This window comes from Narcine bancroftii, chromosome 5, assembly GCF_036971445.1.
Source record: "Narcine bancroftii isolate sNarBan1 chromosome 5, sNarBan1.hap1, whole genome shotgun sequence".
Lineage (NCBI taxonomy): Eukaryota > Metazoa > Chordata > Chondrichthyes > Torpediniformes > Narcinidae > Narcine > Narcine bancroftii.
In genome coordinates, this window is record NC_091473.1 from 152233672 (window position 1) to 152255736 (window position 22065).

At 47.4% G+C, this 22065-nt stretch overlaps 1 protein-coding gene across 1 annotated transcript in view; it reads right to left on the bottom strand.

Moving 5' to 3' along the window:
• The window catches only part of LOC138764078 (collagen alpha-1(XXIV) chain), a 410285-nt gene that overhangs the window by 139462 nt on the left and 248758 nt on the right, over window positions 1–22065 (bottom strand). Inside the window, exons 28-34 of the mRNA XM_069939403.1 lie at window positions 19185–19238; window positions 17305–17358; window positions 14797–14841; window positions 14643–14687; window positions 12911–12964; window positions 8498–8551; window positions 7607–7660 (exon numbers count right to left, since the gene is read on the bottom strand). Of these exons, the coding sequence (XP_069795504.1) occupies window positions 7607–7660; window positions 8498–8551; window positions 12911–12964; window positions 14643–14687; window positions 14797–14841; window positions 17305–17358; window positions 19185–19238 (360 nt within the window). The remainder of the gene's footprint in view (window positions 1–7606; window positions 7661–8497; window positions 8552–12910; window positions 12965–14642; window positions 14688–14796; window positions 14842–17304; window positions 17359–19184; window positions 19239–22065) is intronic.

The following is a 22065-nucleotide window of genomic DNA, read 5'->3' on the forward strand; positions in this document are numbered from 1 at the left end:
CCAGCTCGAATTTACATATAGATTGGACTAGCCAAATTAGTAAGTCCAGATATTTATTCTACTCACCTCTGATGCTGTCTCTTGGCTCCTCCTCCTCTCAACATAACATAACATAACAATTACAGCACGGAAACAGGCCGTTAGGCCCTTCTAGTCCGCACCGAACCAAACACCCCTTTCTAATCCCACCTCCCTGCACAATGCCCATAACCCTCCATCTTCTTCTCATCCATATACCTGTCCAACCTTTTCTTAAATAATACAATTGACTCCGCCGCCACTATTTCTCCCGGAAGATCATTCCACACAGCTACCACTCTCTGAGTAAAGAAGTTCCCCCTCATGTTACCTCTAAACCTCTGCCCCTTAACTCTTAACTCATGTCCTCTTGTTTTAATCTTTCCTCCTCTTAACGGAAATAGTCTATCCACATCCACTCTGTCTATCCCTTTCATAATCTTAAATACTTCTATCAAATCCCCTCTCAACCTTCTACGCTCCAAAGAATAAAGACCCAATCTGTCCAATCTCTCCCCATACTCCAGATGCTTAAACCCAGGCAACATTCTGGTAAACCTTCTCTGCACTCTCTCCACTCTGTTTACCCGACACCAGGCACTGACTCACTGTCTCCTCCGACCCTGAGTCTGACCTTGTCATTATTACTCACTTAATGTCATTTGAATTCATTTCTATTTGTTTGACGTTAAGTATTGTTTACCTTTGCTCTGTTTTTACTTATCGTTATGAAGTGCGAAGCTATAAAAATGTTCATTCACTTTTATCAACGGAAAACTAAAGCTATTTACAGCGGCAATTACAAAGTCTGATTTATTTGGATGAATAAGATACAATTTGGAACATTGAGGCTTATGTATGTTTGAGATTGGGAAATATTAGAAGTTGGGAAGTGTCATCTACAATCCTTAACCCATGTCCTCTGGTTTGTATTTCACCCACCCTCAGTGGAAAAAGCCCGTCTACATTTACTCTGTCTGTTCCCCTCATCATTTTAAATACCTCGATTAAATCTCCCCTCATTTTTCTACGCTCCAGGGAATAAAGTCCTAACCTGTTCAACCTTTCTCTGTAACTCAGTTCCTGGAGTCCAGGCAACATCCTAGTCAATCTTCTCTGCACTCTTTCTATCTTATTGGTATCTTTCCTGTGGTTAGAATGTGGGAAGGAACTGGAGCACATGGGGAAAACCCATGCAGACACGGAGAGAATGTACAAGCTCCTTACAGACAGCTCTGGATAGGAACCCGGGTCACAGGCGCTGTAACACCGGTGCACTAACCATGCTGGCCCTCCTCATTTGGAAGGTGCAAAGCTGGTGGTTGAAGATAAGAAGGGATGAGATAATGACACAGTTCCTTCAAACTCCACACGGGAGGTTTGGGAGATACCAAACCTATGAGCGGAAAACCATCCGCTCACATAGAGGAACTATTACCATGCAGTAGCACCTCGGGAGGTGGGACAGGAGGGTGGCCGGGGCCAAACATAGGGGGGTCAACTTTTGCACAGTATCAACTATTACACACATACATACGGGAAGTGGCAATGGGTTCAGGACACTCTCTGGATCTCAACGTGAGGCAGATGAACCATTTGCAAGATGCTTCTGCCAGGAGCGTCGTGTGGATGATCCCTCTCGAACCCCTGCAGTGGTCTCCATCTGGAGAGATGTCCACCCATTCCATCACCAAATGGCTAAAGGCACTGCTGCCTCAAAGACAGGGGTTCCCGGACACCAGCACTCAGGCCGAAGACTTGTGCTCCCAGAACTTGCCAGGTTTTGACCGAGCAGTTCAAGTCCAGCTACGTCCCATCAAGTCGGGAAAACTGGCCGCAGCACATCCTGTCCATGAGAGGAAGGAAAAATCCAGCACAGGTAAATTACTGCCCCATCAGCCTGTTCTCCATCATCTGCAATGGGGTGGAAGGGGTCACTGGGATCATCAAGTGGCAGCTGTTTCACATTAGCCTTGGCTGGGTTCTGCCAGTCACTCAACTCCTGAACTCGTTAAAACCCTCGTCCAAACATGAGCCAGAGGGCCGAGATCCAGATGGAGTCAGAGTCACTCCATGGTGAAGTCAGAATCAGTCCAGAGGTGAAGTGAGTCACTCAAATTTCCGATTTTTGTCAGAGAACTTTTATATCACATCACATACAACCTGAGATTCCTTTTCTTGGAGGCAGAATTGGCAGTGCAAAAAAAGTGAAGCGAGTCACACCAGATGTGAAGGCAGAGTCACTCTGAAGGTGGAGTGAGTCACTCCAGGGGTGAAGCCAAAGTCACTCCAAAGGTGGAGTGAGTCACTGCCTCAAACACTGAGGGAGTAGCTGAATGTGGCATCAGAGAGCCCTGAGTGAGCTGGTCAGTGGGAAAACCATCCACTCATATAGAGGAAGGTGTCGGTGGTGGTTGGAGTCAGTCTTCACAGCCCCAGAGCATCTCTTTAGGAGTTAATGTCTAAAAACATTTAATTCAAAGGTACAGGTCCTGACAGTCCACGAACCCACACCAATCTGAAACTGGAGCCTGCGGATGAAATCCACTCTGATAAGTGTACAAACTCCTTACAGACAGCGCCGGATTCAAACCCCAGTCTCTGGCGATGTTACAGCATTGTGCAACTTCTCCACTAATCGTCCCACACCTTATGTCCATCGGCAGATTCATCCACACAACTAGGGCAGGTCAGAGCCTGGGCAGCCTGCAGTGAGTGACTCACCCCCTCATTCTTCAAAGTCTGTCTACTGTCTACAGACAGGACTTAGAGGGAACACTTGTAACTCGTCTGGATGAGGGCAGCTCCAACACTCGAGGAGCTTGATGCCAACTAGGACAGCAGTCTGCTCATAGCCCCCCCACCGCCCCACCCACCCCACACCCCCAATAGAGAAACAGGCAAAATGCAGCAAGCAATACTTCCTTTAGGTGACAAATGCAGCTTCAGAGAACGTTGTGGCCCCACAGACATTGTAAACAGTTGAACCTTCTGACCCAGAGAGAGGAGAGCTGTGCATTTGAACCCACTCCACCATTCACTGATATTACCATTTGCTGCAAATGTGGTCCAACCTCTCTCTCTGGTTTGGGCATAACAGTTAGCGCAACACTGCTACAGCAATCGGGACCAGGGTTCGAATCCCACCCTGCCTGGAAGGAGTTTCTACGTTCTCCCCATGTCTGTGCAGGTTTTTCCTGTGGACTTCAGTTTTCTCCCACGGTGGAAGGGAGGGGGGGGGGTTTGTAGGTCAATTGGGCAGCGCGGGCTCATGGGCCAAAATGACTTGTTACTGTGCTGTATGTCTAAATTTAATTTAAAATTGAATTTAAATTTAAAGTTTAAATTGATCTCAGGCTTGGTTAACCAAAACGAGAGTTGGGGAATTCCTTCAACTTCCAGGGAAGAAAGTTCCCCTCCACTCACTTCCTCAATGCCCAATATCTGTCTGCCAGACCAACTTTTCTGAACTTAAACACACATTACGTACACGTGTTTAGAATTAGATGGGGGTTAAGTTCATAGTAATAAGATAAAGTTTGATCCTGTTTTCATGTTGAAAGATAATTAAAAGCAACTTTTGTTTAAGTAACCATTTGTCTTGGTGAATTTCTATTGCTGCTGGGTTTTGGGGTCCTCTGGGCTTATAACAAAGGGAAAAGTTTAAAAGATATTTGGGTGATCCATTCTCACTGAAAAAGTTAGCCAGAATGGATTGGAGGGGAAAAGTTATGGGGAGAGGTTGGACATCTCCTCATATCCATCTTTGAGAGGAGACCTGATGGAGGTTATAAAATGATGAGTGGCATTGATAAGGAGGGCAGTCAGAATCTTTTCCCCAGGCGAGAGGTAAAGGGGGAGGCCTGAAGGGAGATGTGTGAGGCACTCTTTTTTTTTTACACAGGCAGTGTGGAGCAGTCTGCCAGGAATAGTGGTGGAAGCAGATTCAAAGCTTATGTTTAAGGGGATATCTATTGGGTGCAAGCAGCGAAGATTTGGGTTAATTTGGATATCATGTTCAGCAAAAGGGCCTGTTCCTGTGTCTACTGTTCGATGGTCTACATTGTTCCAGGTGCTGGTGGGTGGATGAACAAGATGTGAGAGGAAGTGGGGGAGGTGGGGACGATTATAATGTTTAAAAGACATTTAGACAGGCACATGGATAGGAAAGGTTTAGAGGCCTGTGGCCCAAACACAGTCAAATGAGGCCAGCATGGACAGGTTGGGCCAAAGGTCCTATTTGTGGGCTGTAAAACCCAATGTCTCAAGGATTGAGTATCCTGATGCTCTGGGGAAGAGAACTGCTCCGTGGCCACAATCCACTGATACAATCTTTCTTTGGCTTGGCTTCGCGGACGAAGATTAATGGAGGGGTAAAGTCCACGTCAGCTGCAGGCTCGTTTGTGGCTGACAAGTCCGATGCGGGACAGGCAGACACGATTGCAGCGGTTGCAAGGGAAAATTGGTGGGTTGGGGTTGGGTGTTGGGTTTTTCCTCCTTTGCCTTTTGACAGTGAGGTGGGCTCTGCGGTCTTCTTCAAAGGAGGCTGCTGCCCGCCAAACTGTGAGGCGCCAAGATGCACGGTTTGAGGCGTTATCAGCCCACTGGCGGTGGTCAATGTGGCAGGCACCAAGAGATTTCTTTAGGCAGTCCTTGTACCTTTTCTTTGGTGCACCTCTGTCACGGTGGCCAATGGAGAGCTCGCCATATAACACGCCATATACAATAGGCTAAAACAATATGGACATTTAAAATATTTTTAGATTGGCTCATGATGTAAGAGAAAATGGTTATGGGTGTGAGGGAGGGAAGGTTGGAGTGGAGAAGGTTTACATACAATAGGTTGGCACAACCTGGGCCAAAGGGGTTGTACTGTGCCCAGATCACTGGGAACCCACCTACTCAGTCCTTGAACCCAGGCAAAGTGGGGATCGAACAGGGTCTCTGGTGCTGGGAGGGAACTACCCACTGCGCCACCATTCAGAAGACCTGGGACCAGGAAATTCTTAGGTTGTGCTTCATTTGTGTTGTGCTTGGGAGACTGAGCGGCTATTGCTTTTAATTATCTTTAAACATGAAAACAGGATCAAACTTTAACTTATTACTATTAACTTAACCCCCTTCTAATTGTAAGCGCACATGTATGTAATGTGTGTGTAAGTTTAGAAAAGTTCTTTGGCTCACAGTCCAATCTCACTTCCCATTCCTCCAAGTTCAATGGTTGCAGGCGATTCTTAGACTGTGCACAGAATTTAACATTTATGAATCTTCACCAGGCTTTGGAGCTTGAAAGGTGAATGGTTACCGCTCAGGAAGGTTCTTGTCGGATTTCAGAGAGAGATTTGTTGGTCGCTGGACATAAACTGATTCCTTCCAATCAGCCACTTTAGTGTCTTGCCGAAGAAACTTGCCCCATCAGGGTTCTCCAGATGATAACCTCTTTCTTTCAGGTCACCACAGAGTTCCTTTTTGTTTCCCTTATTTCAAGTGAAACATTATGCAGCCAGTCCTCTCTTGAATGGATCACAAGGGCTTTGACCAGGCTGAACTAAAAACTCACAACCCAGCTACAAAATGGGTTTTTCCACAAGCTTGCCAGCTTGTCCTGTTCCAGTCCCAGCTACTGCTGCTGAACAGTAAAACTGAATTTTCTCTCTCTCTTTCTCTGAGAAAAGCCTATTTGACTCTCTGCTTGCAAAACCTCATGACCTTCCCAAAACAGCAAACTGCATTCAGACAGCCTGCGGCACTGTACCTAATCTTCTGAGTCCGTTCATCTGTTGCCTTCCAAAACAATAATCCATTATTCCACAGCATGTTCAATTAACACCTACCTGTGAAGTCTTTATAGGCAATCTTCACAAAGTTTTTGCAAAAGCACTCGGAGCCTGGACCGTCTGGCTTGAGCAGAGCTCTGGCATTTTAAATGAGACCTGTTTTTAAGTGTTTGTATGTGACCTACACTGAAAAGCCTGCCACGATTTATCTCCCAAAAACATATCTATATACAATGTAAAATACAACATAATCAATTACAGCTTCTCATCTTAAATTGATGCTCTCCAATTTTAGCAAAAAGACCATGACTATTTACTTTATCCATTCCTCTTACAATTTTATAAACCTCTAAGATCACCTCTCACTACAGGGAGAAAAGTCCCACTATATCCACCCTCTCATTATAACACAAGCCCTGGAAGTATTCTCATGGATCTTTCCAGATCAAAGACATCATTTCTAGAGCTGTGTGACCAGAACTGTGCACAGTACCCCAAGTGTGTTCTCAACAACATCTTGTACACTGTGGCATGACCTTTCTTCTGCTGTACACGATGCCCTGGCCAACGATGGCAGGTATGGGAAGAGCCTCCGTCTCCACAGTTCAAGATTGTGAGGGAGGGGATGTTGGACTGGGATGCAGGGGAAGTTGGGGAAAAGGGAGAGGAACTGGAAGACACTCCAGGATAGGACTGAAGAAAAGGAACTGAACAGTATCCCCTTACTGGAGTCACAGAGCTGTACTGCACTACCAGACTGAAAAGATGGGCAGAGTGAGGATGGCATTAACAGCAACTTAAATTTTAAATTTAAATTTTTACATTTTTAATTAAAAAAAAATTAAATTTAGTCATATAGCACAGTAACAGGCCCTTCCAGCCCACAAGCCCATGCCGCCCAATTAACTTACACCCCCCGGTATGTTTTGAACAGTGGGAGGAAACCGGAGCCCCTGGGGAAAACCCACACAAACACAGGGAGAATGTATAAACTCCTTACAGACAGCGTGGAATTTGAATCACGGTCCCAGTCACTGGCTCTGTAACAGCGTCGACCACGCTGCCAAATTCTTCACTGACTTTCGTTAAACCCCCCCTCTCTTCTCCCTGTCGCCTTCCCCCTTCTCTGTCCCTCCCCCCTTTTCCTGTCTCCTTTCACACAGTCATAATTAATTCTCATCTCTCCCCTTGTCGTTTCCAATAAACATCTTTTGTTGGTCTGGACTCCTCCCCTGGTCAGCATTGTCTAGCCCTTTTCACATTGGCTAACCAGTAAACTGGCAGTTCAACGAACCAGTTCAAAATAGAGTTTTTGCCATTCACACTAGACCAACGTTAATCAGTTCTTAGCGTCCGTTCACACTCACCACCCGGCGTCCCAGAGCAAAGTGGCACCTATCCTCCAGCGGTGATGTCCTGCCCACCCCTGACCCTCTCACACTGGGCAAACCGGTATGCCGATTCAAAACAAATCAGCGACGACCTTCCCTAGCGATCTGACACCTACGTGTCAGTTCCCGAGCGTTCACATTAACTGGTAGATTGGCAGTTAATTACTGGGTTAAAGTGTCAGTGTCTGAGAGTTCCTGTGTTTTTGCTTATTCCTTGAAGGGGCAAGGCCCAAAACGTCGGGAATGTATTTTCGTCTCCTATGGATGCTGAGAGACCGGCTGAGTTCCTCCAGCATTTTGGTGTGTTTTTAGAGCATGGAACGGGCCCTTTGGCCCAACTCATCCAAGTTTACACCCTGGACCAGACCCACTCTTTCTTCTGTGCTCATATTGTCAGGAAATTCGATTTCATTTTCCTACCTTAGATCCAGATTCCCCTTGATGACCAACTTCTCCTCCTGGTCCTGGAAGTCCCTGTGTGGTGAACAGACAAATCTCTTTACAACAATGCTCAGCATCCTTGAGGGACTCATCTCCGAACTCCCCACACCCACCTCCATGGGCCCCTTTGGCTCATTTTGTCATTGCTGACCAAGTTGTTCCCCTGAGCCAACGCCATCATCCCTCTGGCCCTTCCCTATCCAAGGTCAACATTCACACCATCATACCACCAATAACCTCCACATAACCACCACACCAAGTGGAACAACTGCCCCCCCACATCCCTTCCCAACCCATCACCCCTCTGCCCCACCACCCCCCCCACCCCCATCAACCCCCTGCCCCACCACCCACCACTCCTCTGCCCCCTCACCCCCTCTGCTGATCCCTGCCATTGAGTTCCTTCCATAAAAGCGGCTGGTACATCAGCCATACTCTCTGCTATCCCTGGCCCAGGTTTCGTCATGGCGTGGGCCAAAGTTAGTGTTTGGTTGGGGCCATGTGGCAACCAACAGATTCTCGCCTCATCCCCTGCCCCCACAGGTCCCTCCAGAGACCTTGCATTTAGAGCCACACTGCCTGCGACAAATAGGCCATCCACCCTGGACCATGGGGGAGGCTATCACACTATCATTCAGCACGGTAAGTGAAGCGGTTAGTGCAGTGACCCTAGTTTGAATCCGATGCTGTTTGTAAGGTGTTTGCATGTTTTCCCCGTGACCAAGTGAGCTTCTTCTGGTTGGACAGGTTTCCTCCCACCAATCAAACATAAGGGAGTTATAGGTTAATTTGGATGTAATTGGGCAGCATGCATTTAAATGACCAGAATTGGATTCTACTGTACTGTAAATAAAATTTTAAAAGATTTACCTCAGGACCGATTTCTCCAACTGGCCCCTCGTCACCATCCTGTCCTCTCGGGCCCTGCACAGAAAGGTCATTGGTCAAAGAGCAAAGTTCAAACAGTCAACACAGTGTCCTTGTTTGAGAGAGGATCATCATGTGCTGCACTGATGGGTCACTACAAATGGCAATAATGATCCTGCAAATCACTGATCTGGATGAAGTTTTTAACAGGATCACCCACTCACCTCAAGAGGAGGGTTTGTGTTATGAGGAGGGGCTGAACACCACACATACCCCTTACAGCAAGCAAATCTCCCACGAGAAGCTTTTCATGATCTCGATGGAAAAAACAACCATCGGCCCCCTCAAATATTTTCAGGAAAATTTCTGGGCAGCACGGTTAGCACAACGCTGTTTACAGCGCCAACGACTGGGATTCGAATCCCGCGCCGTCTGTAAGGAGTTTATACGTTCTCCCCATGTCTGCGTGGGTTTACTCCGGTTCCCTACCACCCTTCAAAATATATGGGGATTGCAGGTCAATTGGGCAGCTCTGGCTCGTAAGCCGGAAGGACCTGTTACCGTGCTGTATCTCTTAATATTTTTTTAATATACATAAACAGTCAACAGGCTTTTTCCACTGAGGTTGGATAAGACAATAACGGGAGGATGTAGGTTCAGGGAGAAATGCTTAAGGGGACAATTTTGGGGGGGGGGGGGACCTATCTTCTTCACTCAGAGCTGCCAGCGGAGGTGGCGGGTGAGGGTTCAATTTTGACATTTGTAACAGACTATATATTTAGGAAATAATTGGTAAAATTAGAGTAGGTTACATATATACACACATTTTAAAATAGATCTTATTTTAAATACTGAAGAATTCATATTCAGTGACTTTACAGAAACTATGGAGAATGTTATGTACATTCCACAAGTAGGTGCTAATTGAAATTATGTCATGAAATGACATTGTCTTGGACTGGAGACACTCTGGCTATTTGCAAGGATATCTACTGTGCTCACTCAAAGGCCAATGAAAAGTTTGTTTACCTAAAACAACAGATGGGAACAGAAGGCTAACTCCTATTGTTTGCTGGAGTAGGTGGGGGGGTTTTGCAAGTGAGAGAGTCACATGGGCTTTCTCGCATTTGGAAGATGAAGAGAGAGAGACTGAACAGTCACAGCTGAAGCAAGCAGGAAGCTTGTTGGAACTGAAACAGAAACTTCTAGAGCAGTGGATGGCTGGAAGTGCTATCTGCCTGATGTTTCTCTTGGAATAAGTGGAACAGAAAAGAACTCTGTAGTAGCCTGAAAGAAAGAGGTAAACATCTGGAGAACCCTGATGGGGCAAGTTTCATCAGCGAGACATTGAGGTGACTAATGGTGGTACCTCAGTTGTGGAAATCCTGGAACAACAAATCTCTCTCTGCAAACCTCCAAAGAACCTTCCTGAGTGGTAAACATTTACCTTTTGAGCACCAAAGCCTGGAGAACTTTTACATGTTAAATTCTGTGCACAGTATAAGAATTGCCTGCAACCAGTGAACTTGGAAGAATGAGATGCGAGATTGAACTGTGAACCAAAGAATTTTTCTTAAATTTACACACATATCATACACGAGCACTTAGAATTAGAAGGAGGTTAATTTGGGTTAGTTAAGTATAGAGATAAGTTAAAGTTTGATTCTGTTTTCATGTTTAAAGATAATTAAAAACAACTTTTGTTTTGTAACCATTTGTCATGGTGAATGCCTATTGTTGCTGGGTTTTGGGGTCCTTTGGGCTCATAACATATTTAAGAGAAGATTGGATAGGTATGTGGATGGGAGGGGTACAGAGGGTGAAGGTCGCTGGGTCTGCACAGACTCATTGGCCAAAGGGGCCCTTTCTACGTGGTAATGTACAATGTGTGAACTTTTGAGGAACAACCATTAGGCAATCAGTTTCCAGACCATTGGCTCCCTCCTGTGCATTCTTCTGACAGAACACAGCCTTTGTTTGCACAGCACCACCTCGTCATTAGCTGCTTGGAAGTCTCAATGGCAGGAAGTTTCTAGCCCAAGATGGCTTTGCTTGTGTTCGGTCGCAACCATGAGGGTTTACAGACTCGAAGAAGCAGTGGACCAGCGCAGGACACTAGAAATGGGGAGAACACCATCCCCATTGAGAAGGAGAAGCAGAGGAGTTGGCTCTGCAGGACGGTGACCACAGCGGCACACCATCGATGGGCTCAGCGGCTGAGTGACCGACACAGGCTGCGGGCGACCTGCGGTCGGGGGACCCAGCTACTGGAGACCGGCTCAAGGGAAACAGGTATTCAAGAGGGGGCTGAGGGCAAGAAGGGCTCTCGAAGGGCTGCAGGTGTTGATCACATCAGAGGTTCGGAGATCTGGAGCTCGGTTGGCTGACGGATTGAACAGGTGTCTATACATCAGCAGCGGCTGCAGGAACACTGGAGGTGAATCCACGGACACTCAGTGACTCGGAAGAAATTGTGTTTTGTTTCTCTCTCTCTCTCTCTCTCTCTCTCACTGTAAGGGGCACTGAGGAACACTAATGACAACTGTTTTGTCTGCCTTACGGTGGCAGAAGGCAATTTTGAGTAACATTACATGTTCTGTACTATTACCTGATAATAAAGGATTCTTGAATAATTTTCTTGACCCGGACAAATTGACATAGTGAATGGAGAATGTTGTAGAGCAAAGCAACCTTGGGGTACAGGTGCATAATTGCTTGAAGGTGAAGAAGGCACTTGGCACCCTTGCCTTCATCTGTTAGGGCACTGAGTTCAAGAGTTGGGACCTCATGTTATAGAGCTTGTCAAGAGCACACCTTTGGAAAACCGTGTATGGCTCTGGTCAACTCATTAAAACTGGAGAGGATGCAAATGGGTATGGTTGGCATAATGGCTAGTGCAACATTGTTACAGCACCAGTGATGAGGACCATTTTACATGATAGAGGAATTAGGGGATATGGGGAGAAGGCAGGTAGGTGGAGTTAGGTCATAAATTAGATCAGCCATGATCGTATTGAATGGCAGAGCAGGCTCGATGGGCCATTTTTGGCCTCCTCCTGTTCCTACTTCCTATGTTCTTATGACCATGGCTCGAATCCCACACTGTCTGTAAAGAGTTTGTACCTTCTCCCTGTGTCTGCGTGGGTTTTCCCTGGGGGCTCCAGTTTCCCCCCACCACTTGAAACGTACTGGTAAATTGGCTGTAAATTGGGTGGCAAGGGCTCGTGGGGCGAAAGGGCCTGTTACCGTGCTGTATGTCCAAATTTAGATTTTTAAAAAATTGAATTTAAATTTAAAGATGTTACTGGGACTGGAGGATTATAAGGAGAGGCTAGGAGTCTTCTTCCTGACGGGTGACCTTAGAGAAGCCTGTTGCTGGTGCGAACCTGCGGAGAGCAAAGGAGCAGAGATGCAGTGCTCCAGCGGGACCAGCCGCCCAGTGGGCTGCCATTGGTTCTGCACAGGCTTTGAACGGATCTGAGGGAGCTGACGATGGTTTTACTTGAAATCCCACAACCGGGGGGTCTGCGCCCAAGATGACGGCACCTATTAATCGGCAGCAGGCGGAAGGGGCTGCAGACTCCGGGGAAGACATCTGAGAAGAAGGGGAGGAGACGACCAGTAGGGACGGTGACCACGGTGTGCAGCATGCGGTGGGCTGCAGGCGTCTCGAGGTGATGAACCCGCGGAAGCTGTGGGCGGCTGTTGGGTGCGGGCTGCTGGAGACTGGTTCAAACTGGCTGGAGGGGTACCAGGTATTGGAGCCAGGATATGAGCAGGTGCCGAGGGCACTGGAGGTTCTCTGACTGTGTCGGAGGTTCGGACCTGGAGCTCGGTTGCCAATGGTTTGAACTGGATTATATGTGGCTATGGTGGCTCTGGAAGCGCTGGAGGAGAATCTACAGACACTCGGTGACTAGGGGCGGGAGGTGTGGGAGGGAGGGGGACACTCTCTTTTGCTTCTCTCTGACTGACTATAAGGCGCTTAGGCAACTCTTGTCGGTGGTGAATCTGTCTGCTTTGCAGCAGGCAAAAAGGAAATTCATGTGATAAGACACTGTTTTATTACCAAGACAGTAAATTGAATCTTGAAAATGATGAGGGGCATCGATGGTCAGTCTTTTTACCTGTTCTTTGAATCTAAAATAAGAGGTGGGGCTGGGGGGGAGGGATGATGGGGGATGGTTTGGGGGGAGTTTAAAAAGGGACCTGAGTGGGAACTGTTTCACTCAGAGGGTGGTGGGTACAAGGAATAGAGGAGGTAAGGGCATCGGACTGGACATACACGAATATACAGCATGTGACCAACAGTAGGGCAACATTCTTTGATGTGTTTGCACTGCAGGATGGGCCGAACGCCCTTTTATTTTACATTCCATTGTCCCACAGATTCAAAGATATGAAAGTCAACTCAACTGGTTGTCCAGGAGGTCCCATGTCTCCAGTGTTTCCAGAAGGTCCAGGCAACCCCTGAAACAATGAAATGAGAAAGAACATGGATCATTCCAGCACAGTACAGGCCTTTCAGCCCACAATGTTGCGCTGACCTCTAGAAACCTACTCAACAAAAACCTTCCCTATCTCACATCCATAACCCTCAATTTTACTTCCATCCATGTGTCTAAGAGAATCTCAAATGCCTCTAATGTTCCAGCCTCCACCACCATCCCTGGTATGGCATTCTAGGCCCCCACAACTCTCTGTGTAAAAAACTTATCCCTGATTCTCCAGTAAATGTCCCTCCCCTCACCTCAGACAGATGTCCACTGGTATTGGCCCAGAGAAAGGTTCTCTAACTATGCAGTTCCAGCAATCTGCTGGCAGTTTGCCAGGGTGGGTTTATTCCTACGTAGAACTATTATCTTTCACCTAATTTTATTGTTAAAAGTTGAACACTGGTGACTCCACAGCTGGTTCATCACTGATTAGCTCAGCAGTCGGTTGTTAATGACTTTTCAACAGTGTCTCGAAGACCTGGGAGCCTCGGCCTCACCTTCGAGGAGTTCGGGAACTGTTGGTGTGTTGCCAGGGAGCCAGATCGCAAAGCATCTGGGTATTTCTGTTCATCGCTCTGCTATCTCACCGTCTGGATAAAAGACTTACATCTCAGACTCTCGTTTCTATGTGGGGAATACGGGATGGTGGGCTCTGAGGAGGACTGAGTTAGCATGACTTCAGTCAACATGAGACCGGGCCTCTCCTGTGGTGGACGATTGGTCTAGTCTGTCTTCTGAAAGACCCAGGCCCTACAGGAGTTGTGCTGGGCCAGTGGCTTCAACAACCCCTGTGGCCAGGAATTCTTTCTCTGGAAGATGAGAATGTGGTCATGCTCCTTGTACCCAACTATCACAATTGGAAAATGTACAGACGCAATGGTGGGGAGTGATGGGACCCCGGCCGTTACAACGAGGGTGAAAATGGAGGGGAAATCCATGATGTGCCTACAAAATGAGAAGGCGGTGGGTCTCATCACGAGTTGAGTCGATTCACAGACTCACCAGCCGTCTATCACTTCAGTGGTTTGGTTGAGACTATGTTTCACGGGGATAAGGAGTGTGCAAGGGTGCAGCCCCTGCTCGTGTGTTTGAGGGGGTTGCTCCTCAAGTTCTGGCTGCATTTCAGCCCCTGCCCCTGATCTTTGGGCACCCGGTGCGGAGGAGGGAGGGTTGGTTGAGGGATGTCCTCGTCGGCCTGGTTCTGGTTCTGGCCAGGATGGCCATCCATGGGCCCAGGCAGTGGGCAGTCGAGAGTTTAGCTCGGGCTGACTGCCTGTCCCTCTTCTGAGGACACCTGTGTGTCCAAGTATCCCTGGAGAAGGAGCACTCGGTGCTCACGGGCAGTGTGGAGGGTCTCCGGAAACGTTTGCCATCCCCACCAAGGGTTTGACGATATCGACGGAGATAATCTTGTTTCAATTTGTAATTTATGTTTTTTGTGAAAAGCCTGAATTGTAAACAAATGTAGTGCCTGTAACGTTTGGACTAAAGATAATAATATTGATTTACCACCAAACGGTCAAAAAAAAGGGCCATTCTGAAGTAGGGTCACACCATGGGAGGGAGGGGGGTGTGGGGGTGAAAGCCAGAGATGCAGATTCTTCCATTCCCCTCATGTCCACTGAATGGCAGTTGATTTACATTGTACTCACTGGAAGGCCTGGCACTCCCTCTGCTCCAGGATTCCCAGCTTTTCCCTGCAGTCCAGAAAAAAAACATCTTAATGTTGGCAGATTAGGTTCTGGGAAGGGAATGACCGCAGCCTCCCCAACTCTGATGCAAATCTTACTGAAGACACACACTTACAATGAGCCCCGTGGCACCGGGCGGTCCAGGATCCCCTCTCTCCCCCTGCAAGGCAAACATCTCTTCAGAAGAGCTCCAGTGAAGCATACACACCTTTGATCCCTTACGTTTGGAAGAATATCCACACATTGGAAGGGATTCATTCAGTTCAATCACTGAACAGCCAAAAAAATTGAATCTATTGTCAATGGAGTTCTGAACACTTAATCAACATCTTATAGAAAGTTGTGTGATCCTGAGGGGACATGACAGGGAGAGAGCACAAAGATTGCCTCTTCAATTTAAATTTAGACGTACAGCACAGTAACAGGCCATTTGGGCCCACGAGTCGGGGCCGTCCAATTACACCAATTCACCTACAATCCCTGGTATGTTTTGAAGGGTGGGACGTATCACACGGGGAGAACTTATAAACTCCTTACAGACAGCGCAGGATTCAAACCCTCGTTCTGATCGCTGGTGCTGTAACAGCGTTGTGCTAACCGCTACACCAACCTTGCCGCCCGTTAACCAGACTCTGGGAGTCTGCAAGTGCTGCAAGTGCTGGAGTCTGGAGCAGACGGAATTGCAAGAGGAACTCAGTGAGCCAGGAAGCATCCACGGGTAGAGACGGATTGGGCTGGGACTCTTCCTCAACAAGAGGAGGTACAATTGCGGAATTAAAATGGCATGAACTTTGAAATTTTAGGCAACCCCCACCCCCATCTGGATCCACGGTTCCCATCTTGATCTCTACTTATTTTCTCTCTCTTTATCTCATTTCTTCTCTCCCTCTCCCCCTTCCCAGTGTTCTCTCCCTCTATCCGTCTCTTCACTTTCCACACTTCAGTCCCATACTCTACCACCTCGGGGTCTCTCCTTTATATGTGTGATTTTTCACCTATAAAGGGTCTGAGATGTTGACTGAACATTTCCACCCTTGGATTCTGTCTGACCTGCTGAGTTCCTCCAGCAATTCTTGGTCTACTCAAGACCAGGGAGGTTATGGCCCAACTTTATAAAGTTTAATTTTTTTTTAATTTTTATTTTAAATGTAGACAAACAGCAGGGTAACAGGCAATTTGGGCCCACGAGCCCGTGCCACCCAATTTACACCCCATTAACCTACAATCCCTGGTATGTTTAGAAAGGTGGGAGGGAACCGGAGCCCCCTGGAAAAAACTCAAGAAGACATCGGAAGAACATACAAACTCTTTACAGACAGCATCGGATTCGAACCCCAGTCCCACTTGCCGGTGCTGTAAGGCTATTGTGCTAACCGCTACGCTAATCGTGTCACCCAAATTCTAACTGTTGGTTTGGATTCAACCATTCTCTTCCCTGTTTTGACCATGGCTCCACCACCCCAATCACCCCCCCCCCCCCACCCCAGGACTCTGCTCCAATTTTATGGCCCACCCTTCCCTGTGAAGCAGTCAAGTTTAGATGGTTTCTTCTGCACTTCTCTCCTACTGACTACATAAAAAAACAAAATATTTTTGTTACATGAGGTGAAAAGAAAACAAGGCTTTTACTTGAACATACAGCAGCCCCTGTTGAGCGTGGCTGAGTTAGGTCGCATCTGGGGTTACGGGAAGGAGGCATTGGTGTAGTAGATGGTACAGGACCAGGAGGGAGCTTCAGATGGGAGAGAAATTGAACAGTCTGCAGACGCAGTGATTGTAGTAAATGAACAATATTTCTGGAGAAACTCAGCAGGTCTCATAGCGTCCATCGGAGGCAAAGATATATGCAGTAAAACCTTCAGTACCTATGGGGAAGGGTATATGCTAATAAGTGGCTTTGCCAGTTACTTGAGATTTTGTGTTATGTGGTTTGGCAAAGTGACCACTATTTTTTTACCTATTTACTTTCTGCGATTTTGTTTTTGCTGGTTGGTTGAATTCTAGGTAACGGGGATTTTACTGCAGCAACATTTTGGGGCTGATGAAGGATTCTGGGCCGAAACGTCGGTACTAAATCTTCAACCCCTATGGACGCTGTGAGACCGGCTGAGTTCATCAGGCATCTCTGTGTAGCTTCGGATGGAATGTTTTGAAAGTGAGGTCAGGCTGGGTTTGTTTTCCTTGATGAGAAGGGACCTGACTGAGATGTGGGGCAGAAATTGAACATTCCCCCGGACACAGAGTTGTTGGAAAACCGGAGGGTGTCAATTTGGGTGAGACGGTTGGAGGGAGTCGGAAAAGGAATCTTTCTCCCAGGAGGGGGTTGGGATCTGTAGCACTCTGCGTGAGGGGAAGGCAGAGACTCCGGCAACATTGAACAAGTGTTCAGGTGAGTACAAACCAGGGCAGAGGTAAGGGACCAGGCGTAGAATTAATGGGGACTGGATGGTGGATCAGTTTCAACCTCCCCCATTCCCACTCTCAGACCTTCCAGGGGACTTTAGTGCCACGATGCTCCTGAGTCTTAGAGCACTCAACCCAAAAGTGGACACGGTGACCTTCAGCTGGCCAGGAATGGGTGTCCAGGAACTCACCGATGACGTAGCACACTGTGAATCATTACCTTTTTACCTGGAGGTCCTTGCTCTCCGGTCAATCCATCCAGGCCTCTTGGTCCCTGAAACAGGCACAGGAAATAACCTCTCACAGAAACATCGGAAACAGGAGGCCATTCAGCCCATTGAGACTGCTCCACCATTCCATCAGGAACCGGTCCATTCTCCCACCCAGCCCCACTCCACTGACTTCTTCACATAACCTTTGATACCCTGACTATTCAGATACCTATCAGTCTCTGCCTTAAATACACCCAACGAGCAGGCCTCCACAGCCACCCGTGGTCACAAATTCTACAGGTTCACCACTCACTGGCTGAAGAAATTGCTCCACATCTCTGTTTTAAATGGGCTCCTTCAATCCTGAAGTTGCACCCTCTTGTCCTTGACTCCTCTGTGGAAACAATTTTGACACAACTACTCTCTCCAGGCCTTTCAACATTTGGGTGACAGGCTTGGCATACCGGTTAACGTAACACTGTTACACTGCCAGCAATCGGGATGGGTTTCGAAGTTTAGTTGGTTTATTCCCAGATCTCTCTGTTCTACCGCACTCCTCAATCCCAGACCATTCACCGTGTATGTCCTTTCTTGGTTTGTCCTTCCAAAATGCGACACCTCACACTTGTCTGCATTAAATTCCATCTACCATTTTTCATCCCATTTTACCAGTTGGTCCAGATCCTTCTGCAAGCTTTGAAAACCTTTGTCGCTGTCCACAACACGTCCAACCTTAGTGTCATCTGCAAACTTGCTGATCCAATTGACCACATTATCATCCAGATCATTGATACAGGTGACAAACAACAATGGTCCCAGCACCGATCCCTGAGGCGCCACTAGTCACAGGCCTCCAGCCTGAGAAGCATCATCCACCACTACTCTCTGGCTTCTCCCGTCCAGTCATTGTCGAACCTACTTCACTACTTCACCGTGAATACTGAGCGTCTGTACCTTCCTGACTAACTTCCCATGTGGGGCGTTGTCAAGGCCTTACTAAAGTCCATGAACACAACATCCATAGCCTTTCCTTCATCAACTTTCCTGGTAAATTCCTTGAAAAAAATCTGTAAGATTGGTTAAACACGACCTACCACCACAAAAAGCCATATTGAATATTTCTAATCAGTTTCTGGCTATCCAAATAATTGTATATCTGATCTCTTAGAACACCCTCCAATAATTTACCAACTACTAACGTCAGGCTCCCAGGCCTATAATTTACAGGGTTACTTTTCGAGCCTTATTTAAACAACAGAACAACATGAGCTACCCTCCAATCCTATGACACCACATCTGTAGCTAAGGACATTTTAGATATATATTGGTTAAACCAGAATTCTGCAGGTGCTGAGGTCCAGATCATTGCACAAATGTGCTAAGAACCTCAGCAGGTCATGACCATCCACAGAGAGGGTAACCAATGAACACAGGTCCCTCCATGTCTGGCCTGGAAACTCCTCTGCGCCTGGGGCAGGGACCCCTCCACGCCTGGGGCAGGGACCCCTCCGTTCCTGGCCCGGAAGCCACTCCATGATCAGGAACAGCTGCTATCCCTCCACCATCAAACTCCTCACCAACAAACTCAATCAGGGACTCATTTAAGGACACGTACTGGTTCTCTTTGTCGGTTTTCTTTGTTCTCTCTGTATTGCACATTTAGTTTATTTACACTCGTTTTCTGTTTACAGTTCTTTTATTTGTTTAAATGTTTACGCTATGTACAGTTTATTTTTTGCACTACGAATTAGTGGTAATTCTGTCACACCCACAGGAAAAAGAATCTCAGGGTTGTATGTGATGTCATGTGTGTACACTGACCATAAATCGGAATCTGAAGTTTACGGGCAGGATAGAGAGGGTGATATCATTGAGAAAGGAGCCTTACCCTTCTCCCTGGCACACCTCGTAGCCCTGTTGGTCCTTTTTGTCCTGGGAGACCCTGCAAGGCAAACACAAGTGTTGACATCAGAATGAGGTCAATGCCTGGCATCTCCTGATCCCATCTCAGGCTCAGAACAACACATAAAAGTCCTGGAGGAACTCAGCAGGTCAAGCAGCCGACGTTTCAGACCAGAGTTCCTTCCTCGGGAATTTGGATCATTGGGCGGACTCCCAGATAATAAGGGGGTGGGGGGGGGGAGGAGGAAGGAGCTGGCAAGTGATGGGGAGGGGTAGAGGTTTGAGAAAGATGCTGTCTGATTGGAAGGAAGGAAGGAAAGGGGATTGGGGGGCTGGAAGCAGAGAAGGAAGCAAGGTGGGGAATAAGAGAGAGGAAAGGGGTAACTGTTGTGACAGAGTATTTAGAGGTAGTTTGGGAGGAATTGTTCGAGCAGCTTGAACACACACATTTTAAAACACAGAATATTTGCAGGACTTTTGCAGATGCTTTTTGCAGGAGGCAACAAAGTATCGAGAGCAGCTTGACTGGGGGAGGATGTGATCTTTGCAGGCAGAGGGGAAGAGTTTTGTTCTCAAGAGAGGGAATGTGTGAAACAGAAAGACAGAGCTGGCAAACTTTGTAAGGCTGTCTGGTCAAAGGAGAAGACTGGCGGTATGAAAGGTGACCTGAAAGAAAGAGGATCATCTGGAGAACCCTGACGAGGACAAGTTTCGTCAGCAAGACTGATTGAGAAGGAATCAGTTGCGGATGTCCGGGAAAAAGAATCTCTCTCCCAAAACCAGTAAGATCCCTCCTGAGTGGTAATCGTTTGCCTGTTAAGCACCAAAGCCTGGTGAACTTTGTTAATGCTAACTTCTGTGCACAGTACCAGAATTGCCTGCAACCAGTGAGATTGGACTGTGATCCAAAGAACTTTTCTAATCATAAATATACATTACACACACCTGCGCTTAGTATTAGAGGTGGGAAATTAAGTAGGTTAGGTAGGTTAAGTAATAAGTTAAAGTTTAATCCTGTTTTCTTCAAATATAATTAAAAAGTACTTTTGTCTAAGTAACCCTGTGTTGTGGTGCATATCTATTGCTGCTGGTTTTCGGGGTCTTCTGGACTCCGTAACACTGGATATTGGAGGTTGACGTGGATGCCGTATGGTTGGAGGGTCCAGATAGAGTATAACCCTAACCCTAATGTGCCTCCAATTTGTGGGAAGTCTTGATATGGCAGTGCCTGAGACCATAGACACACGTTTGTGTGGGAATGGGAGACTGTTTCTGTGGACAGAGCGGAGGTGTTCGCAATGACGTAAACCTCAGGTGACCAGATGGCAAATGGCTAACCCCTGCTCGCACATCTGGTCCAGTCCGGCTCAGAAGGTTGTGGGCTGAGGCCCCACTACTGGCTATGGTGGGTGTGCACTGTCAGGCAGTGTTGGAGATTCCTGGGAATGGAGCATTTCACTTATGAGGAGAGATGAGAGAGGCTGGGCCGAATACTCTCTAGGGGGACCAGCTGGATTATGAGGGGGTAAAATAGGGTAAGATTTAGTAAGACTTAGATTTAGACATTGGCATGAGACATAGGAGCAGGAGTCGGCCATCCGGCCCGTCGAGCCTGCTCCACCATACAATAAGATCACAGCTGATCTGGTCGTAAACTCAGCTTGACCTACCTGACCATTCCCCAGAACCCTTCATTCCTCGACTGTAAGAGGGTGAACTGTACTCAGTCACATTGGCTCAGAGGTAACTCTTGACAGTGACCATATAAATATAACCATATAACAATTACAGCACAGAAACAGGCCAGTTCGGCCCTTCTAGTCCATGCTGAACACTTTCTCCCACCTAATCCCACTGACACAAATCCGGCCCATAACCCTCCACACCTCTCGTCCATAGACCTGTCCAACTTTTCCTTAAATATTAAAATCAAATCCACATCTACCTCTTCAGCCCTAAGCTCATTCCACAATCCCACCACCCTCTGAGTGAAGAAATTTCTCCTCATGTTTCCCCTAAACCTTTCTCCCTTTAATCACAATCCATGCCCTCTTGTTTGAATCTCCCCCACTCTCAATGGAAAAAGCCTGTCCACATTGAACTCTATCTGTTCCCCTCATCATTTTAAAGACCTCGATCAAATCGCCCCTCAACCTTCTACACTCCAGGGAATAAAGTCCCAGCCCGTTTAACCTTTCCCTGGAACAAAACTACTCTTCTTCAACAAAAATCCGGAGAGTGGTTTGATCCCACCCTCCGGGACAGTCTATGTGGAATTTGCACGTACTCCCTGCGATTGTGTGGCGCTCCGGTTTCCTCCCACATCCCACAGTCATCTGGGACGGTGTGTGGGGGAAGGGGATAATCTGGGTGGGGGGGAAGTTGGTGGGAATGTGATGTACACGCAGGGCAGCAGTTTGAACTCTACATGGGGACAGGGCAGATTTGACAGTGGAGTCTCAGCTCTGAACTAGAGATCAGGACCATCCACTCACAGATGAGTGAATTCATTGGGTTGAAGGTGGCTTAGAGTATTGTATTGATGTCAAATCCTTTATCCGTTTCAGGGATGCACGAGTGTGAGATCACGTACCACCAGGTTCAAGGACCGTTTTGTTCCCACTGTTATCAAGCTCCTAAATGATCCCCATACCAGTAAAATGATATTACCTTCGCCCTGTCCCAACTGATCTCTCCCTGTCACTCCACAGTGTCTTACTTGCTGTACTACATAGAGGATCACTGGAGTCTCCCTTCCTCCCTTGACATGAGCTACCAGGATCGCTGTCTGAAGAGGGCGCGCAAAATCATTGAGGACCCCTTCCACCCCGCACACAGCATCTTCCAGCTGCTCCCGTCAAGGAAGA